Source organism: Anabas testudineus, chromosome 24, assembly GCF_900324465.2.
Source record: "Anabas testudineus chromosome 24, fAnaTes1.2, whole genome shotgun sequence".
Lineage (NCBI taxonomy): Eukaryota > Metazoa > Chordata > Actinopteri > Anabantiformes > Anabantidae > Anabas > Anabas testudineus.
This window is the reverse complement of record NC_046632.1, coordinates 17,179,036-17,198,392: the sequence shown is the minus strand read 5'-3', so window position 1 is coordinate 17,198,392 and position 19,357 is coordinate 17,179,036. Positions and strand designations below refer to the sequence as shown.

Sequence of the window (19,357 nt, the reverse complement as noted above, 5' to 3'; positions counted from 1 at the left end):
ATTATACATTCACACATAGTCAGATTACTCAGAAATGTCAGGGAGCAGCACTGTCGGTTTTGCACACTCATTTCTACTCATCTTGCATCGTGTTTCTGTGCTTGCAGCTAAACAAACACGCTCGCTAGTTGTGGAGTTCAGCATAAAGCAGGTCAGGTGTGAAACAAAGCCTGCACCCTCAGCACAAGTGTTCCCTGGATGAAGAAAGGTTAAAAACAAAGTGCACTTTGGCACAAAATAACAGCACCTGCAGCTCTGTGCACGAAGCTGTGAGTGTAAGCTGGATTTTTCTGGAGAAAAGTTGACTGAGCTGCCTCGTGTTCACATCAGCGCTGACAGCAGAAACGATGCGCCTGTGCACTCATTACATTTGGGACCAATTGTGTTCAGAATTCTGTTTTTGTGGCTCAGTGGGTCACATTTCATGCTCGTCACTCTCCTACTCATTCATCTCATACTTCTGCTCTGTTATGCACAGCTGTCACCCTTAAATTATGTGAAACTTACCATTAATGGAACAGAGGAATACATTTGAATCCTGGATGACTGACATTACAGGGTTCCGGGTCTGTTTTCTGCTGCTGTGGGTTTACAAATTGGTCTCTCTGCTTCTGCTATTGATTTCTCCCTGTGTGTGATTGTTGGTGCGAAATGTCGGCTCTAGACAGAAATCCTCATTCTTTGATTCAGAGGAACTAAGAGCAAATCTTTGTGTTAACAATGGATGTTTCAAAGCACGTTTTACACAATTACAGTATATTGTATTGCTGATGAATACAGTAGCGTCTATAGTATATAGTATAGTCTACCAAGCTATTATGCTAACCCAATGACATTAAACTCATCAACTTTATTGAAAGAGAAAAGTCAGTACACAGCTTACACTGCAGATCACCAGAGTTGCTGGCGACTACAAGAAAAAGCCCATAAAACACTGCAGAATGATGTACGAGCAGAGTTTTGCACCAAAAGGCAGATTTTCAATCCATTCTTCAATGAGTTTGTATTGAATTAGGAAAAGTTTCCTCTGTGTTCAAGTTAAATCTGAGTTTGCGGCGTCTACCTGCAGCATTGTTTGTGACATAAAGTTTAATTAAAAAATGCGACTTACACAATCTGAAATCTGCATTGTAGATAAATTAAACATGTTTTTTCAGTGATGTAGAAGAAAATTTGTGGCGTAAACTTTTGAAATTAAAACATTTGCATATTAATACTGAATTTTAAGAAGTATAGATGCTATTTTAAGAGTTTTTAAGCAGAGAGCATCTGTTTTATTTCCTCATAAAAGCCTGAAGGAGATCGGTTTGTTTGGAACCTGTGTGATCATCTGTTGTTGTACGTGCACTTCTCAGCAACCGCTCGAGAGTTACAGTGTTTTCTGATCAGCCCCCTCTCTCATTAAAGTTTAATTAAGGTTACACAACTAAAACTACCTAGTTAATCTTCAGGAAGGATCACAGTAAGGAGTAAAAATCAACATTAACTGATGTGCATCCTGAGTCAAGAGCTAATTTCTCTCCTGATTGTGACGATATTTACACGGCAACAAGAAGCTGTGGGTACGAAAACATAATAATAAACAATAATAATAATTGGTTCGACCACGTTTAGTAAGTCTGATGCTACAAATATTCTTTTTTTCAAAGTTTAAGGGAAAAACTGACAGAAAACAAAATAATGAATTGAATTATCTGAGTTCAAACACATTCCCACCTGGGAGCCACGCCATTCAAACACAAACTAACAGAGATTAAGAGCCTTCCTCCAGGACTTCTCCACAGCAGCTAATAAGGGAGACTTTCTCATTCCCACACTCACATACATCCCAGCTGTTCCCCCTGTGAGTTCACAGATTTGAACCAGCGACCCTGTGGTCACAAGCCAGCCTCTGCAGCCTTGAGGCAGTTCAGCTGCCGACATGTTCGCTCTCTGCAGCAGCGGCTTGTTACAGCAAATCACGGCCTCCACATTCGTTCTAAACATGGAATAATGAGAATCCTACGGGTATTAATTAAGGCTGAGAAAAGGCTGAACGCATGCACACATAGCCATGCACGAGCACACACACACAAATACACACAAATACACACAAATACACACATCCTTTGGTGTATTAAGCAGCTACGAGTACATTAAACTGCACTATGACAGCGGGTTGGACACACAAAGATGAACCATAGAGAAGTAAATCTAAACCTGGACATGCACACACAGTTGCAGACACACACACAACCCTACAAACTGCATGTCAATCACACACACAAACACACCTCCTGTCACAACATGTTGTTACTGGACGATCTTTTCTTACAGGAATCTAATTTACATCTTCTAATGACCAGCGAGAGAGAGAAGATCCAGCTTAATGAGTAACAACCGTTTTTTTCACCCACCATCCATCACTATATTCTTTTCTCCTTCTCAGTACAATATTTCATGTAATTAACAGATTTCAAATGAATCTGATGGCAAAACAACCACATGGCCTCCAGTCACCGCTGGTAGTCGATGTGAGAAACGTTCACATTCCGCACACTCGAACGTCAACATGACTTTTTTAACTGTTACTGATTCGCACCAGCATCATTTTCTGTCACCATCTTTGTTTTTGTGGAGAATAAATTGAAACGGGTTAAAATTATTCTTTCTTTTGACCAAACTGGCCTTTTTTTAACTCATGAGGTTCAGATAATACCACATTAATTAACAGTCCTCATGTTCTGCTTAGCTGCAAAAACCTTTGAAACTTAAATCTTACATTTCTCTTCTACTCAGATATTTGTAATTTCACTTTTGTGTGAATTTTCCAACATGTTCTCATCCAACAGGGTCTGATAATGGTTTTGGAGGCTCACACAGATGCTGAAGTTATTGCATCACTGTTTGATGCCATTGGAAAGATAGTGGCTGCGCATCAGGGCTGTCGCCATGACAACAATCATAATTGCCCAGTTACAGTTGTGGAAACATCACAAATTGGTTGAGTTTAGAGATAAAATAGGTATTTCCTCAAGTCAAAGTTCTGTTTCTGTGTCTTGTTGACCATCCAACCATACTCATGCATATGTATGTAAAATATCTTATTATTAATTACATGTTATATCAGAGCTTTAGACTTACATACAGGACAATTCCAGATAGAAACGTGGTTAAGTTCTAGAGCAAATCTGCACATTTAGCTAAAAATAATATTTTCAATACATGCACCAATGAACTGACTCAACTCCACCACAGCCTCGAAGAACCAACCCACCTGGTTGATAGCAGGGACGCCTTCTTTTCCAATGCAGGGAGCAAGTGTAAGCACGGGAAAGTCCTGGCCCTCCACCGTGCGCAACTCCAGACAGTTCTGCCTCTGTCTGATCACACCGGACTGTGAGTCTGAGTCATCGGGGACCCTGACGGAGAAAACAACATACAAATTAAAAAGTGCCTCATTCAGAATTACGACAAAGAGTCCAACCAAAATAACACAGACATCCAAAATTCCCTTTACTTTGTGGAAACACGCTACTTCACAATTAACTACATCAAGATATCCCAGTTAAATTGATGCTCTGCACCTTTAACTAACTCATTACTTGAGAAAGTTTCTTTCCAATCTTCTTCTTCTTTGATAAACTTTCTCAGTGGTTCTTGTTAAATTCTCGACCGCGCTATAAACTCGGGCTTAAGCCCTGTAGCATTAATTTAATCTGCTATCTCTCTGTTTTAATAACCCGTTAAAGGTTATTCTGAGTTTTAAGGGTCAGGTCTGTCTTCCCCTGAGAGCAAGCCTGTTAATTCCATTCTGGGGGATTAACACCAGCCTTCAGTGGATAAATGGGTATTTAACTGTGTGTGTGTGTGTGTGTGTGTGAAAGAGAGGAGGTGTTTAAATGAAGCTGCTTAAAGGTATTTGTCAAGGTATGTTTGTGCACATATATGTTTTATGTGTGTGCATCATTATGTGCGTACTGTTTATAGTATGAGTCACTGCCAGAGCTAATCATGTGTGAGTGTTTGTGCATGTGTGGTGTAGAGAGAAGAGGCCAATCAGAACAGAGAGAGACTTAACACAGTGACTGAGGTGTTCACAGAGACATAAATATTGTCTGTGTGTTTGTGAGGGTGACAAATTTTACCAAAGCGTGGTGCACTGCATGCTGCATTTTCACTGTGCACTGGAAAAAAAAAAAAAAGTTGGTTTGTAATTTATGTTTTATGCCGTCTGTCGTCTGTCCTGTGGGTTTCCTACCTCAAATTTTGTGAGACAAAATCCAGTGTGACTTCACCATAAGATCTGCAAATGAAGCTAACAGATTAAAGCTCTAAGCTTCTCTCTTATTGTTCCGACTTGTTTTCTTTTGAAGTCACTGTTAAAGTTTGGTTTAAAGTTTATTGGACAGTCGACGGTCTAGAGAGAGACGGGAAACAAAGGTCCCCCAGCTGGGAACTGAACTGTAGACACTGCAGTTATGTGATATGCGCCTTAATCACCAGGCCACTGAATGCCCCCTCCCCGGGAGATTCGAGGGCACTTCAGCAATTCCGCCATTTTACACGTCCATACAGTAGAAGTACTCACAGGAGACAGATTAAACACTGAATATTCAGAATTAAAGCAGCAGAAGCTAAAATATTCTGACCTAGAGTCATTAATAACTTGAATGTGTCACATCTTTCAAACTACTGGTCCCAGTACATTACGCTGCCGTTCCATTAAAAGGGGTTATTTTCTCAGACAAAGCCATAGTTCAACTTTTTTCCCAGGCTGAGTAGTGCTACACATAACTAACCTTTCTGTATGAAAGGATGATTCCTCTTTAAAAGCTTACAAAACACACAGCACTTACTTGAGCTCTGGGTAGACGTTGTCCAAGTACCACTTAAAGGATTTGCACTTGAGCTTCTTGCGGAGTTCCACTCTGCCTCGGATACTGGAAACACACACAGACGCATAGAATCACACACAAACAGAAAAGATCAAGAACCAAAGAGAAGTAATCGTAAAACAAGCAAAGGTTTAACAAACGTGACACCGTTAATGACAAAACACGGTCGAGTCAGGACGAACAATGGAAGGATGTGAGGTGAAAAACCAGGTAAAACCTAAAGCTGTGTTTAAATGTCAGTGTTTACCTGCGTCTGACAGATAAACACTGACATTTAAAGCTCAGCTGTGCGCTTTAAGGTCTTTTCCTGCTGTTTCTCTGCAGTTCTTGGATTAATCACTTCGTGTGGGTTTGACTTCCTCTTGAGGGTAAAACACTGATCAAAGGTAAAACATTTATTTTGGCTTCAAGACTGAAAATTAAAAAATAACCTAACACCAGGCTGAAAAGTGTTTCTCTGCCCCTCGTGGTTAAACAACACAAAAACCTGATTCACCTGTCACCACTGTGTAAAATTCACCTGTGTTGTTTCATTTATTTAATTTATAACAGAAAACATGACGCTGTAAAAACTGTATCTGCTCCAAATTCATATTATTTCTGGCTGTGGTGTAGTAAGATTTGTCTTGGTTGGTTTTCTAACCAAGGAAACAACCATGAACAAGTAGAACAGTAAAAGCCTCAATTCACATGTGTGTGTAAACTGTGCGTGTGTGTTCTTACTCTCCGTAGGATTTGCCACGTGCTGCAGGGCGAGCAGAGTAGTAGTAGAGGCGGAAGTCGTCCATCCACACCTCAGCTGTGCGGCGTGTGTTCCTGTCAGAGTTGAGAGCACAGCACCTCACATTTTCATTTCCTGCCATCTTCAGGTTTAAAAGACAATAGTGACCTGGATAACATCTCTATTTTTGGTTTCCGGTGAAAATGCTTCCTGGTGGTGTGTTCAGGGACGCCGCTTAAAATATTTACATCCTACATACATTTACATCTATGAGTGTTTCCCAGCTCATATCTGAAGTCACTTCTCTTTATATTAATATGAGGTTCGGCAAGCAGACGGATGTACGACATAACGATCTGATGCACCTGCCTTAACACGCGTTTTTCCTTTTCCAGATGTGATCTCCAGATTCTGATTACATGGTCACGCTGGTGTAAAAAGGGGTCACAACATGAGATCTGTGTGATTGTGCTTGCATCAAAGCAACCCATTTTTCCTTGTCTAGATACAATCTCCATTACATGTTTATGGCAGGTGTAAATCCTGCTTATTCAGTTCTGTTCCGCTCAAGTCAGTGTGCTTTATTCACCCGTGGTGCATGAACAGAGAGGCACGTTTTCTCTATCTCTTATCCCAATTTACTCTGTTTTTTCCTCTCATTCTCCTTTTTTCTCTGTCTCTCTGCAGTAATTAGCTATTAGCTGAGTTTCTCTGAGCTGTGAACTATCTCATTGAAATGACAGAAACCCTCCATTACAGGCATTACACACACTGGCTGTGTCAGTTTAATGAAAGGGGAAGAGAGAGAGGATATGAGATGCTTGTAGGCGTATAAACATAAATATGTGTCACACACAGGCTTACAATTAAAAGCTCAATCACTGCACACACACACAAGGTCGCAGCAGCAGGCCTCAGCGAAGGAGGAAACAGCATAATCTTTGTAATCGAATTATTAAGCAACTCTTTTTATTTAGCATATTCATAACCCAGACTGCCAGCGCAGATCCTCCAGCTAATTAACGTGCAGAGCAACACGCGGGCAGACAACAGCAGCTTTGTTTGGGAGATCGCTGTTGATCACAAACATCAGGCCATCGTGATACGAATAAAAGCCATCATCTTCTGCACTGAGCAGATGTTGCCTCGGTAACGGCCAACAGGGAGCAAAATGAGCAACTAAACAGTCGAGCTGCAAAAAAAGTCTCATTGTTGGTGTGGATTAGCTGGTTGATACAGAACAATAAGTTTCTATGAGCCGTTTGGTGGAAAGCTTTGCTCCAAAGTGCCGTTCAGCAGCGGGAGTGCTCGTTTTGGGAACTAAACCCTTCCAAGCTGCCAGTGTTAGTGTCTTACGCTGCCCATTAAACCTCAAACGCAACTCAACTTCCAACCCCGGCCGTGTTAATGCCTTGCTCACACGCTGTGGTTCGTGAATTACTGGACCGCTAAAGGAATAACCCTCGAGATAAATCGTCAGCTGTGGCGTTCAGTGGATCCCAGGAGTTATTTTGTGACGTAGCGCTGCAATTGAGTTTCAGTGAACTCGCTCTGCCTGGCTTCTAGAGTATTTCAGTTTCCCAGAGTGTCTAATTGTTATATTGTTCTTTCTCTAGATATTAACAAAGAGACAATTTCAGAATTAAACAATCCATATGTCTCCAGTTGGCTCCCAGAAACCCACTGTCTTTATGTGTAACACTTTGTTTAAAGTTGTATAATCTGAATGGAACCACCACCTTTATTGTAGTCTTGATTAATCTATTTATACAGGATCAATTCACATGCAGTCTGAGCACATTAGTCCTGTTAATGGATTATTGGACTGCCTGTAAACATATTTCTGTTTGAACTGTTTGAAAGGGGCACAGAACAGAATACAGCTTATGCTAATAGGATAATATTGTACTCGCAGCTCAAAGGCTCCCAGGCAGCTGTAAATCCACTCTAACAATGATGTGAGCTGTATTCAGTGGCTGCAACACACAGCTCATTGTAGTGTTTATGCCAGTCAAATAGTGACTCAGTCAGAAGTAAAGTTAGTTTAATTATCAACTAATACTGAAGGATTTCAGGAATTTACACACACAAGAGAAGTAATTAGTTTGCTACTAAAACAAATCAATCAAGTTCATGTAGGCAGTGGATTCAGCTAGTAGACAGTTTCTAAGTCTGTCATTGGGGTTAAGTAAAGAACCATAATGACTCACGGTAATGGGTGGACTACAATTTGAGTCAGCCTGAGAAATTCTGCACAAACAATTTCTTACAGTGAGGAATGAATTTCCATGAAAAACATCATGCCTCTGTATCTCTGTACTCTGTGCTGCTGCTCCTTTGTGCAGAAAAAGTAAACAGACCTAAGAAAAATAAATTTGAATGAAGGGACTGCAGCCTGCAGAGGACAGTTAAACTTCATCAGACTCAGTGTCAAGCTAAGCAGACATGATCATTTCCAACTGAGTGTTTGATGCGTACTGTGTCATCCAACATTTTATAATGTGACGCAAGTGTGAGTAAAACTTCAAATACTGTACTGTGACGATGCTCTGAAGGTACTGGCTGCAGAAAAAGAACTGTTGGCAATGGCGGGCAGTAAGGGCCGGCTTTGAGGACTAATTTAGCCGTGTCCATTCTCTCTTTTCTTCTAGCTGTGTCCACATAGCCTGACTAGAGTCTCAAACAATCCTAACCTGCAATATGACTTTAATATATTTATGTTTTTCTTAGAATTAGATATTTTTTTGTCTTTGTTTGTGAGATTTGCAGCCCTGATTCATTAAAACATTTAAAGTCTCAATAAGTGTTCCCTAACATAAAACATTTTGAATAATTTTATCATTAACATCTGTCAAAGTTCAGAGATAAGGTTTGTGAGGGAACTTACTTGATGTAGGTGTTTGCATTTCCCTCAGGGAAGATGTATGGGTGTTTCTTCCTGAAGACATGACCCACTCTGCTGCAGGGAAGGATCTCGAGACTGCCACCACACTGCCACACTCGGAATGAGATCTCTGCACACAACACACACACAAACATATACAGTATATAAATATAAACCGTGTTAAAGAGATGATGAAGGTGCTGGTCTGGTAAAATTCATTCAAAACCCTCATTTGTAACCTATTCAGCTATTTTATGTGCAACCCCAGATCTTACACATGGGGTTTAGATAGTTGGTCCACAGTGACATAAAAATGGCTTATTTACAGAAGAAGTGGCTGAAATTAGTTGAATAAATAAAGCAGCAAGAACTGATCATGTCTTCATTTTAACGTGTCACTGTGTATTTCTGATAAGTTTCTTTTTCTTTAGCTATGTCTTATCTCTTGATAATTAATAAACTTAACTTTAATTGGACTAGTGGGTCTCTGTAGAAGTATCCATGCTCGTTGTTTATTTGATCCTTTGGCTTCTTGTTCTACTCGTTAGTTTTCTACGCTGCACAACACGGTTAAGTGGGCCAAACCTCCCTGAATATTTGATGACCCACAGACAGCCTCTGATCTCTTTGTTAAATTTAGCATGTGTGAAAATGTGTGTGTGTTGTCTTACTTTGAGTATATGTGCGTTAGTTCACATGCACTGCATGTGTGTGAGTGTGACCTGCTTCCACTGTGCTCATTATCTGCTGTGACTACAACAAACAAAAGGCACAACTTCACTTTAGTGAGTTTAAGTTTGCAGTCGTGTGTGTGTGTGTGTGTGTGTGTAAGGTAAAAGTTAGTGACATTCAAATTAGAGTTTCTGTGTGTGTGTCAGCTTAGAGTAGAGAAAAAGAAAAGTGACTGTTTCCCCAAAGAACAAGAAGCTGAGAACTTTAGAAAGTTTTACAGTGACTGAAAGGAGGAGAGAGTAAGTCAAAATGAAAGCACGGACTGGGTTTGATGAGGAAGAGGGGAGATGGAAGTAAAGATGAAACACCAGAGAGTACAAAGGAGAACAAGACAAGTCAACGAGACTCGGAGACACTGACAGAGAGCCTGTGAGACAGAGAGGAACATGACAGAGAGCAAATGAGCGTGTGTGCTTGTATTAGTCATGTTGTGGGGGTATGAGATATAAATCTGCATCACAGCGAGTACTTGACTTCCTTTTGGAGACAAAACTCATGCCCCTAAAATGTAAATCAGTCAATGGAAGAGGTGGTTTAAGGTTAGGGTATCCGTAAGTGTTTTTGGTTAGGAAAAGGTAAAAGTGTAAAAGAAATGAATGCATGTGAGTGTAATCCTCCCTGAAATGATGGAAATATGATGGTGTGTGTGTTTGTGCATGAAAAGAAAGAGAAAAACTAACAGTTGTTTATTGATCAGAGACAAGCAGCAGTGAAGCAATCAGCCACCTCCAACAATCTGTTAGTGCACAAACACACACACACACAGAGTTCAGACGACTGGAGGCAGGTAGCAGCAGGAGAGCCAGGTGTTGTTGTTAGACAGATGTCAAAGTATAAAGACCTCTTTCTGCTGAATGAAGGAAAAACTTCCTTCAGCTGATATTAAAGGGTTTTTATCACTTGGTTTATCAGCCTAAATGTTTCCTCCTCTTTATTCTCCACTAAGATGTTCATTATCCAAGCGTGCACTTTATGAAGACAGCTATCTAAAAGCCAATAATTTAAAAATGCAGACTTCACAATCGACTTCACACAAGTTGCAGAGTATAAGCAACAAAAATTATAGATAGGGGAATGATAGTTTAGTTACTGTAAGCCTAGAATTACTTTATTGGTGACTTGGTGGCATCAGACAGCAAACATGGTGCAACATAAGTATTAACTAGAGTCACCTGGTTGTCTGTAGTTGACGTCAACCAGCCTATTCAATTTTTACATTTACATAAAACTGATGCAGCTGAGGAAACTCCACACTAGTAATTTTAATCAGTGTAATATCAGTAAACAGTAGGAGGATCAATTACAGCTCATAATGTGTTCAAACCTATGGATTGAAGCTACAGAGATGATAAAATCAGTATCCACTCAGTATCACTTACCAAAGTTCTCCCCACCCCAGATGTCCATAGCAGTGTCGTATTTACCCAGGTGATTGAACCAGGACCTGTCAATCACAAAGAGCCCGCCTGCAATGATGGGAGTCCTGTCAGAGAAAGAGAAGAGACGAGGAGAGATGGAGGAGTCAAGACGAGACAAAGGGATGAACGTGTTCAGGCAGATGTTAGAGCAACAAGTGTTTAGAAGGAGAAGTAGAAAAGGGACAGTGTTCATTTTTCATTTTATATTAAATGATCAACATGTGCTCAAAGTGTCGACTGTCAGCTTTCATTTAAGGTTTTGGTCAAAAATATTGGACGAACCCTTTAGAAGTATCATAGATGCTCAGTTTAGAGTCACGTTTGACTCAACACTCAATAAGACTTTTGAGTCAAGTCCAATCTCGTGTTTTCAAACTGAGATCCAAACGATGAGACTCAGAAATTCTCTGGCTCAGTTTAAAAAACAGAATACATCATAATCTGATACTCATACAGTCAGAGTGGTGTCATTTTATTGGACAGTGCCGTCTGTCTCACTGACGCGTGTTTCTATTCCTCTAAAATCTAATTTCATCTCATCTTATCTGATCGTATTATCTGAAATATACTTCTGTTGCTCTGTGTGTTTTCCACAACAGAAGGGAGCCTGTCCGTTTGCCATGACACACACACTGTTAGAAACACGGGCTGAGTCATGATCTGGGCAAAGTGATGAGTGAATAGCTGGGCGCCGGCGGTCTTCATCAGATACCCTCTGATTATCAACAATCATCCTGCAGATACAGCTCTGTGTGAGTCTGTGATCGCACATCTGTGTCTACATGTTGGTGAAAACACGTAAAAAAAAAAAAGGATGATTTGTGTGTATGTGTCTAAAGGACCGAGATCTCTGGATGTGTAAACCTGTTGTGCTTGTACTGTTATAGTGTATGAGTGAGGAAACAGCATAAAACGAACAGAATGACACAGTATCTGTGTTTTTGAGTTCTTCCATTTCTCTCCACCAGTTCTGAGACCTATCACAAACCAGAACACTGCACAGTAGTAATACTAACATGAGACAGGTTTTAAATATGTATAGTACACTGTAATGATCATTTTTTGTGGCACAGTCCAGCTTCAGCAGGTTGATGTTAGACAGACAGAAACAGCAAATTAACATTCAGGTAGAGACAGATGCCCCAATAAACTCCACTCTACCTACACACACACACACACACACACACACACACACACTCACACAAATACATATATAACCACATCACCACCCCTCCATCTGTGTTTAACATGCTGCCTCCACTAAGCACGAAGTCAGGCAGTCACAAATTGGCACAGTGATAAAACTGGGTTCCTGCCACTAAAATGACTTATGACGAAGGAACAGCGCCAAAGTTTATTATTTATAACTGTGTGTGTGGCTGTGTTTGCTCTGTGGCTCCTTCATCATTAGTTGAATACAAGAACGAGGGATCCCTCCTCTGACCAACTATTATCTACCTTCTATTGGTATATGGTTTCAAATACGTTTGATTAATAAAGGAATATTCCTTGGATATTATGAAGACAGGATGTATTTTGTTGGTACAGATCAAGTACAGACACATTTGAACATAGAAATACTCAGACCACGTTTAGCAGCAATTAAAACTCTCCACTCAAGCTTGAAAATGGGAAGTGAAAATCGGGGTTAAACGCCCACGTCAAACTTCTTTCTAACAAGTTTTTAATCTATTTATTTATTTAACTCTCTAAACATGGGAATAACCTCCTCTCTGTTTGTGTGAACAGTTGGAAGAGAAGAACATTTTTAAAATTAGAAATGATCTTCATCAGGTTTCATCAGTATTTTAATCGTGGCTGATTCATTTGTTCCAGGTTTTGTTTTCCTGTCTATTCACATCCTGACTCCTAAGCTCACCTGTTTTGTGGTATATAAATACGATGTTTTCATGATGATGTGCAGCGCCCCATAAATAATTAATTGTCCTGTCCAAATGACATGTTCGACAGTCGAGTGGGGTCAGAACCCATCTACACACACTTCAGTGGTCGATAAATGTGTCAGTGAGTTTATGTAACTTTCTAAAAACCAGTGCTCTGATATTTAGTCCCTTCATGCTATAATTGATCAGCTCGGCATAGGTGAGAGACAAGGACAGTGTAAGCCTGTGCAGAATGGTGATGAGCTTCATTTTCAATGATTAAAGCTCAAATGCTGAAAGAACAAATGTCCTGTTTGTGTAAACTGTAGAAGTTCCATTAGATACTTGACTTTAAACTATAAGTTCTGCACTGCAGAACTACAATTATATTTACATTTATATAATTATATTTACTCTTGCTCATTTGGTAGACGCTTCTATTCAAAGTGATGTACAAGTACAAAGGCCCAAAGACCCAAAGACCCCTACTGCAGGTAGACCACAGCCGGGATTTGAAGCATTTGAATATATGTACAGAAAATATTAATTCATATTAATCGTGAATTCCTATAAACACAATTCATATTCCAGCTACGACAACAACACAAAGCAGCTGCAGTCCTAACATCTTTAACTGAGTCAGCTAAACGCACACCACAGTAGCGGCAGCCACGTGTGTCCTGGTGTTATACTGCACGTTTGCACTCATGTGAATGTACGTGTGTGTCAGTTCTTTACTTGATCGGCTGAGTCGGGTCGATCCGGTGAGTCTTCTGTTCCGCTGACAGCTGCTCCCACTTAAAATGGAGACTCCAATCAAAACCTTGGAGACACAAAAACATACGATTTACTGAAACCATACACTAACTGTCTCCTGCTAAACACACAAAACTGAGTCAATATGTACAAGTCTGTCAGTTGAAGGCCTTTTACTGCCTTTTTCTTTTTTCAAATGTTCTGAGCGACGGCTTCATATATTATTAAAATGTCCTTTGTGAGACCGACTATAGCCATCGATTTTCTTCTGGCTCGGAGAATGACAGTGGTGAACAGGGCTATTATCAACAGTGACTGACACACTGCTGTTACTGGGAGAACAAGATGGAAATAAGCCTTATTAGAACTTACATTAGACATTAGAATAAGGCCAATGGAGAGAGAGAGAGGGACTGTGGGGACAGTCCTGTTTAGCAGAAATTTACTTAATGGTGAACATAACTGCAAAGATCATTGGTTGCTCTTCTAGCTGCTAACATAGCTGCAAATTGTGTTTTGTACAAATCTTACATACACACATTGAGCAGCTACAGTGAATTTAATTTGACTTTCTGGGTTTGATTGTGTGTTTTTCATTATGATCGATAACGTGAGGAGCTTCTCTCTGTCATCACACAGATGGAGAAATGTTCCTGTACCTCCACGGAGATCAGCAGAGGCTGCCACATAGGCAAACGTGTCCATGTTGATGATGTCGATGACCGGGCTCACCACACGAGTTGGGTCCTGCACAGAGACACACAAACCTGTGAACATGTGCTTCAAAAGACATAACGTCATAAAATAAAAAGAGAAGAAAGAGAAAATGAGAAACCGAAGAGGTGAATGTGTTCGTGTGTGAAGAGATCATTGAATTCTTTTCCAGTAAATGTCATTCCAAGGTCATTACATTGCACCACGTTAAAAAGAATTTGAGTCCTTCAGCTACGATCATGCGCACAGAACATTTAGTGAGGTGAGAGTGACCTCTACCTCTGTTCGCTTCAATTCAATTTCATTTTATTCACTTCACTGGAATTAATGTCAGACTATTGAGTCATTTCAACTATTTCAAATAAAAGGATAATTCATCAAGAAAGTGTAACAGAACACACACACACACACACACACACACACACACACACACACACACACACACGGTGAATGCAGAGTCAGTAAACACATAAGGACATTGAAAAAATTCAATAACTGAGCAGATTTTTGTTTGAGAGCTTTTCAGGACTTTTATTTTATTAGTGTTGCAGTGGGGGAGGCCAGGTTTGAACCGATACCTCAAGGACGTTATGACAGTTCTGTCTTGATGGCAAATGATTGCAAGGTACAGAGAGATATTCTGGTGACTTTGAAGAACATGTTGCTGGAAAAAATGGGAACAGAGCAGCTGAAAAATCTTTAAAAACACAAGATAATTGTGGTAATTTCCTACTTTTAACCTGAACTATATGTGTGACGCATACTGATAAGCCTTTGAGGTCAGACTGACTGGAAGAAGACAAACATGCTAAGAATGGAGCTGACCATCAAGAGACAGAGAAGCTGTGACCGTTTATCATATTGTTGTCTTTAGATGTTAACACTACTCATGCTCAATGTATTTTGACCTCAGTCGCTGAAAATTTCTATGCAGCTTAACAGCTCAGATGTAGTCATGATCATTTTGTTGTGATGCAACATGTTTGTTGAATGAATGAAGCGCTACGTTAATTTATTGAAAGCGAGTAGCAACAAGCTTGTGGTGGATGGAAGGTGTTGAATGTGCAGACGTGACAAACATCACACCCAAGTTCTTGTCCTCAGTCTCGTGTGAGACTGGGTTTGGGCAGAAAAAGCACAGAGAAGGATCATGTTGTTGTTTCCATTTTAATAAAATGTGTGAAGCTACTTGCAATATTAAACCAGGATAGAGAAGGATGAAGAACTCGGTGTGTTACAGGACATAACAAACATTTTAACTGTGGGTAAATGCATATTTTAATACACTACATACGTAATCCTAATATTGGTGATTGGCCTTTAAGGTGGGGTATTGTTTCCAATATAGTAAATCACACACACAGGCTGCATAAATCATGGCAATATCAAGAATTGACAAAGCACGACTTCCCTCACCTCTCATCCGGGTTTAATCATCTATAAAGCCATAAGACTCTTATAGATTTAGCTTAGTTATAGCCTCCCTAACCCTTGTAAAAGTGAGGGTTGCTGAGAACTGGAGAAATGTTTGCACTTAATTTCGCTCATATTTCCACCTTGATGGCACCATTTGCTCTTTACAAGGATAAAAGTACAAACACACACACACAAGTGCCAGACTTGAGGTCCCTGTTAAATCATGGAGTGTCCCGCTATTAGTTTGGTCAAACGGCTGGATGCGTCTTCAGTCAGTGATATTACAGAGCAGGTGGAGCGGTTCTGGACCATTAGCTGCAGGGTCAGTGCAAGGGGATGCAGGCTGCATCCCTCTGCTGCTCCAGAAACATTACAAAGCACCGCGTCTGCTTTAATAGCTGTTAGGGTAATGACACTATGCAGCACTCAGGGTGAAGCATTCACAACATTACTGTTGTAATTGGACGAGTGTTATTTTCAAATCACTCGGGAGCAGTTTCTTAATTTCAGACATTTCTTCTTTTTTCCACCTGATTTGAATTGAGAACATTTGATGGGTGAGCTGCAAAGAAAACTGACCCCAAAATCTCTGGCATCATCATCCTTAATGTATGTATCCTGGATTAGTGCTGTGTTAGTGTGACGCATGGTTCTCTACTGCACATTATGCAGAACAGCCACATGAGGAGAGAATAAAGATCCTGCAGCTGCAGACTTAGCACTTCTGTGTACAAAGATATAAGTCAGAACAAGTGCCTTGAAGGAGCACTTCCACTTCCATTTAGTAGTTTTAACTGCGCTTAGTTTGTCTTTATTTAGCTTCAGAGTGAGCTCTACCTGTTTGTTGTTGTTAGTGTGTCACTTGTTGTTTCAGTGTTTGGCTCTAAAGAGTGCAGCTAATATCAAACTAAATCTGTCATTCTATAATAAAGAGAAGTCTTCATTGCATTTTGTACTTTGTATCTTGAGTATATAGGAAAGACACTGCAGCCTGTAGACTCTTGCACATATTGTAGATTCTCTCTCTCGCGCGCGTCCAGAACCTCCTGCGCTCCGTGTCTGTTCCCCTTTTGTCTTTTCTGTCAACAAGGTTTAACTTTCTGTAGGCGGCGTTCTTCTCTTCAACAACAACATATCCCAAGCTTTAATGAGGGAGCTGTCAAAGCCTCATGGGAACTGTTTTTACTTTTCACTGCTTGTACTGCTTGGTGGTAGATATACATGCAGCTCTGACTAAGGACAGAAACATATAGAAACATTTTGATGAAAAACTGGGCGATGAAAGCGAGTGGAACAGAAGTTAACCTGGAAGTTGGACAGGAGTTCAGCTCTATATCAATGAGACAGACAATTATTGTGATGGGAACAGAACTTTATGGTGGTTTGAGTTCTACCTCGGTATATGTGTGTGTACCTGGATCAATATCTCATACATTTAATTATAAATATTTGACTATAAAGTGACAGGACAGACACTGATGGATGTCTCCTGTGCACAAACACACACACACTCTCAAACCGTGAGTATGAATATGGATGATGCTGGTATAGCAGCAGAAACAGATCAGGTTCTGTGGGGTTTTACTTATTGATCGCTGCTCTATAGATGGAGATCAAAGGTCTTTAATATCAGCACAAATAACTATGGACTTGACGCAATGGCAAAGGAGAAGACTGGTGAGAAAACAAAGAGACTGGAAGGTGATTAAGGTGAAGAAAAAGGGGAGAAGGAGAAAGGTGAGTAGAAAAAATAAGAGGAATGTGAGAAAAAGGGTAAGAAAGGTGAGAGGAGACGAGGGCGACTGGGAATAAAAAGAGAGAAGGGAGGGAAATAGAAGAGTGAAGTAAAAGGAGCAAGTGACGTGGAGGAAAAAGGAGACAAGGAAAGAAGGTGTAGAGTAAAGATGAATGGGAGATGGGAGGTGAGGAGAAGGTATTTAAGGAGAGAGGAAAATAAGTGGTTAGAGAAAAAGTAGGAAGTAGAACAGAGAACAGTGAAGTGGAGAAGACAGGAACTGAGCTGAGAGGAGAGAATAAAATGATGAAAACACAAGAGACAAGTCAGGAGAGGATGATGAGAGGCTAAAGGATTAGCAGACAGAGAGGAGAGGAAACCTGGAGAGAAAAGGGGAAGAAAAGAAGAGGCGTAAAAGATGTGAGGGATAAGACGGATGAGAAGGAAAAAGAGCACAGAAAACACCCTGAGAGGAAATGTGCGGGGGTGACTCGATGGAAAAGACGGGAGGTGTGAGGAGAAAGCAGAGAGAGAAATGGACAAGTGTCTGATAAAAATACAGAAATGATGAGAAAAATGAGGTGAGAGGGCAAAAACGTGGTGGTGAGGTGACAAAAGAGAGAAGAGGAGAGGAGAGGAGAGGAGGAGAGGGGGGAGGAGGAGAGGACGAGGAAACGAGACAAGGTGAGATAAAGGAGCACGAACTGACGAGTGGTAAAAAGTGACACGAGGAGAGAGACGACTGGAGGAGTGTAGGCGAGGAGAGACAAACGGAGGAGAGCAGAGGGGAGGAGCGGGGTGAAGGAGAGAGTGCAGCACTTATTTCTTAATGAGAGACAATCAGACTGACAGCTATTTTCTCCCATGGTGCAATTTCAGCTCGACCACTGAAATCATCCCACACAGCTCGTCTTCCTATAACTGTGGGGACGATCACTGGTAATGCAGCTCCTGGTCCTTTACCTTAAACATCACATCTAAACATCTAACCCCACATTTCCCAAAACCAACACACACGCACACAGCGTAGACTACTACTCTCTACCTGTTTGATCCTCTGCAGCAGCGGGGGCAGCCAGTCCTTGTTGACCTCACAGTGACTGTCCAGGAAGGTGAGGACTGCAGCCCTGGCAGCATCAGCCCCCCGCACTCGGGACCTGATCAGACCTGATGAACAAACAAAAACACATATTTACACAGTTTTCAATTGTATTTTAATTTAAATGTTAGTTAATCTGATGCACCAGATAGTGAACTGACTTGTTGTTTGGAATTAACAATGATTATAAATACAGGTCTCACCAGTTTGAGCATGTGTTGCTCATTCCAAACATAAGACAACACACGCTCCTCTATTGTCCAGTGTCATCAAAACAACATCAGACTGAAGCTGCAAATTCATGAGCATATGTCCAGGACGCTGCCAAGTTATTACTCAGAGCTCTAGAACACAGATTCTCTCCATTTTGCATTGTGTTTTTGGAAAAACTGATGTTTTGTTGACTTTTTTTTAAATAACAGAAACATGAGAAACATTCAGAAAACTTACTAAACTTACTAAATTATTTCATTTTAGTTGAATACCTCCATTAACCAGATGTGTTGCAGGTTACATGTCTGTTCAGCTTCGTATTCTAATGCACGACTCGTTGATCCATTTAAAAGCACCTGTAGCAGGTTTGTTGTGTTTGAATTACATATTAAAAACACACAGTATTTATACCATTTGACACTGATATAAAATTTAAAGCTTCAGCGTTTTCAGAGCCGCTGCCATGAAATTGATTTTGTTCATGCTCATAGATCGGACAACACCATCTATTGTAACTTTCATGCTCATGAGCTGTGACCACCAAGTTCCACACTCCTCCATTATTCTCCATATAACTAAACACACTGTCATCCAGATGGACTTGCAGCTGCAGGAGGGTAAATTATTAGTAGGTGCCGGGTGGGAATAGAGCCCTTAACCTTGCTAGTGCCTTGCTCTACCTACTGACATCTCTTATCTCGCTCCCACTTGCTCACTCTCTCAGTCAGTCAGCAAAGGGGGAAATCGATGCAGGGCTCTTAGAGGCCCTGTCAGACATGGACACAACCTCTTAACAGGCCCATCGCACTCTGCATGTGTGTGTGTGTGTGTGTGCACGACAGAAGGGAAAGAGTGTGTCATGAACAGCAGATGTGTGTGTCGCCTGGTTGTGGATGTGCAGCGGAGACA

At 40.7% G+C, this 19,357-nt stretch overlaps 1 protein-coding gene across 1 annotated transcript in view; it reads right to left on the bottom strand.

The window, feature by feature from the left end:
• The window catches only part of galnt14 (UDP-N-acetyl-alpha-D-galactosamine:polypeptide N-acetylgalactosaminyltransferase 14 (GalNAc-T14)), a 115,708-nt gene that overhangs the window by 9,080 nt on the left and 87,271 nt on the right, over positions 1–19,357 (bottom strand). Inside the window, exons 5-12 of the mRNA XM_026341864.1 lie at positions 18,182–18,303; positions 13,931–14,018; positions 13,254–13,338; positions 10,594–10,697; positions 8,486–8,612; positions 5,601–5,693; positions 4,839–4,922; positions 3,257–3,401 (exon numbers count right to left, since the gene is read on the bottom strand). Coding sequence (XP_026197649.1) covers positions 3,257–3,401; positions 4,839–4,922; positions 5,601–5,693; positions 8,486–8,612; positions 10,594–10,697; positions 13,254–13,338; positions 13,931–14,018; positions 18,182–18,303 — 848 coding nt within the window. The remainder of the gene's footprint in view (positions 1–3,256; positions 3,402–4,838; positions 4,923–5,600; positions 5,694–8,485; positions 8,613–10,593; positions 10,698–13,253; positions 13,339–13,930; positions 14,019–18,181; positions 18,304–19,357) is intronic.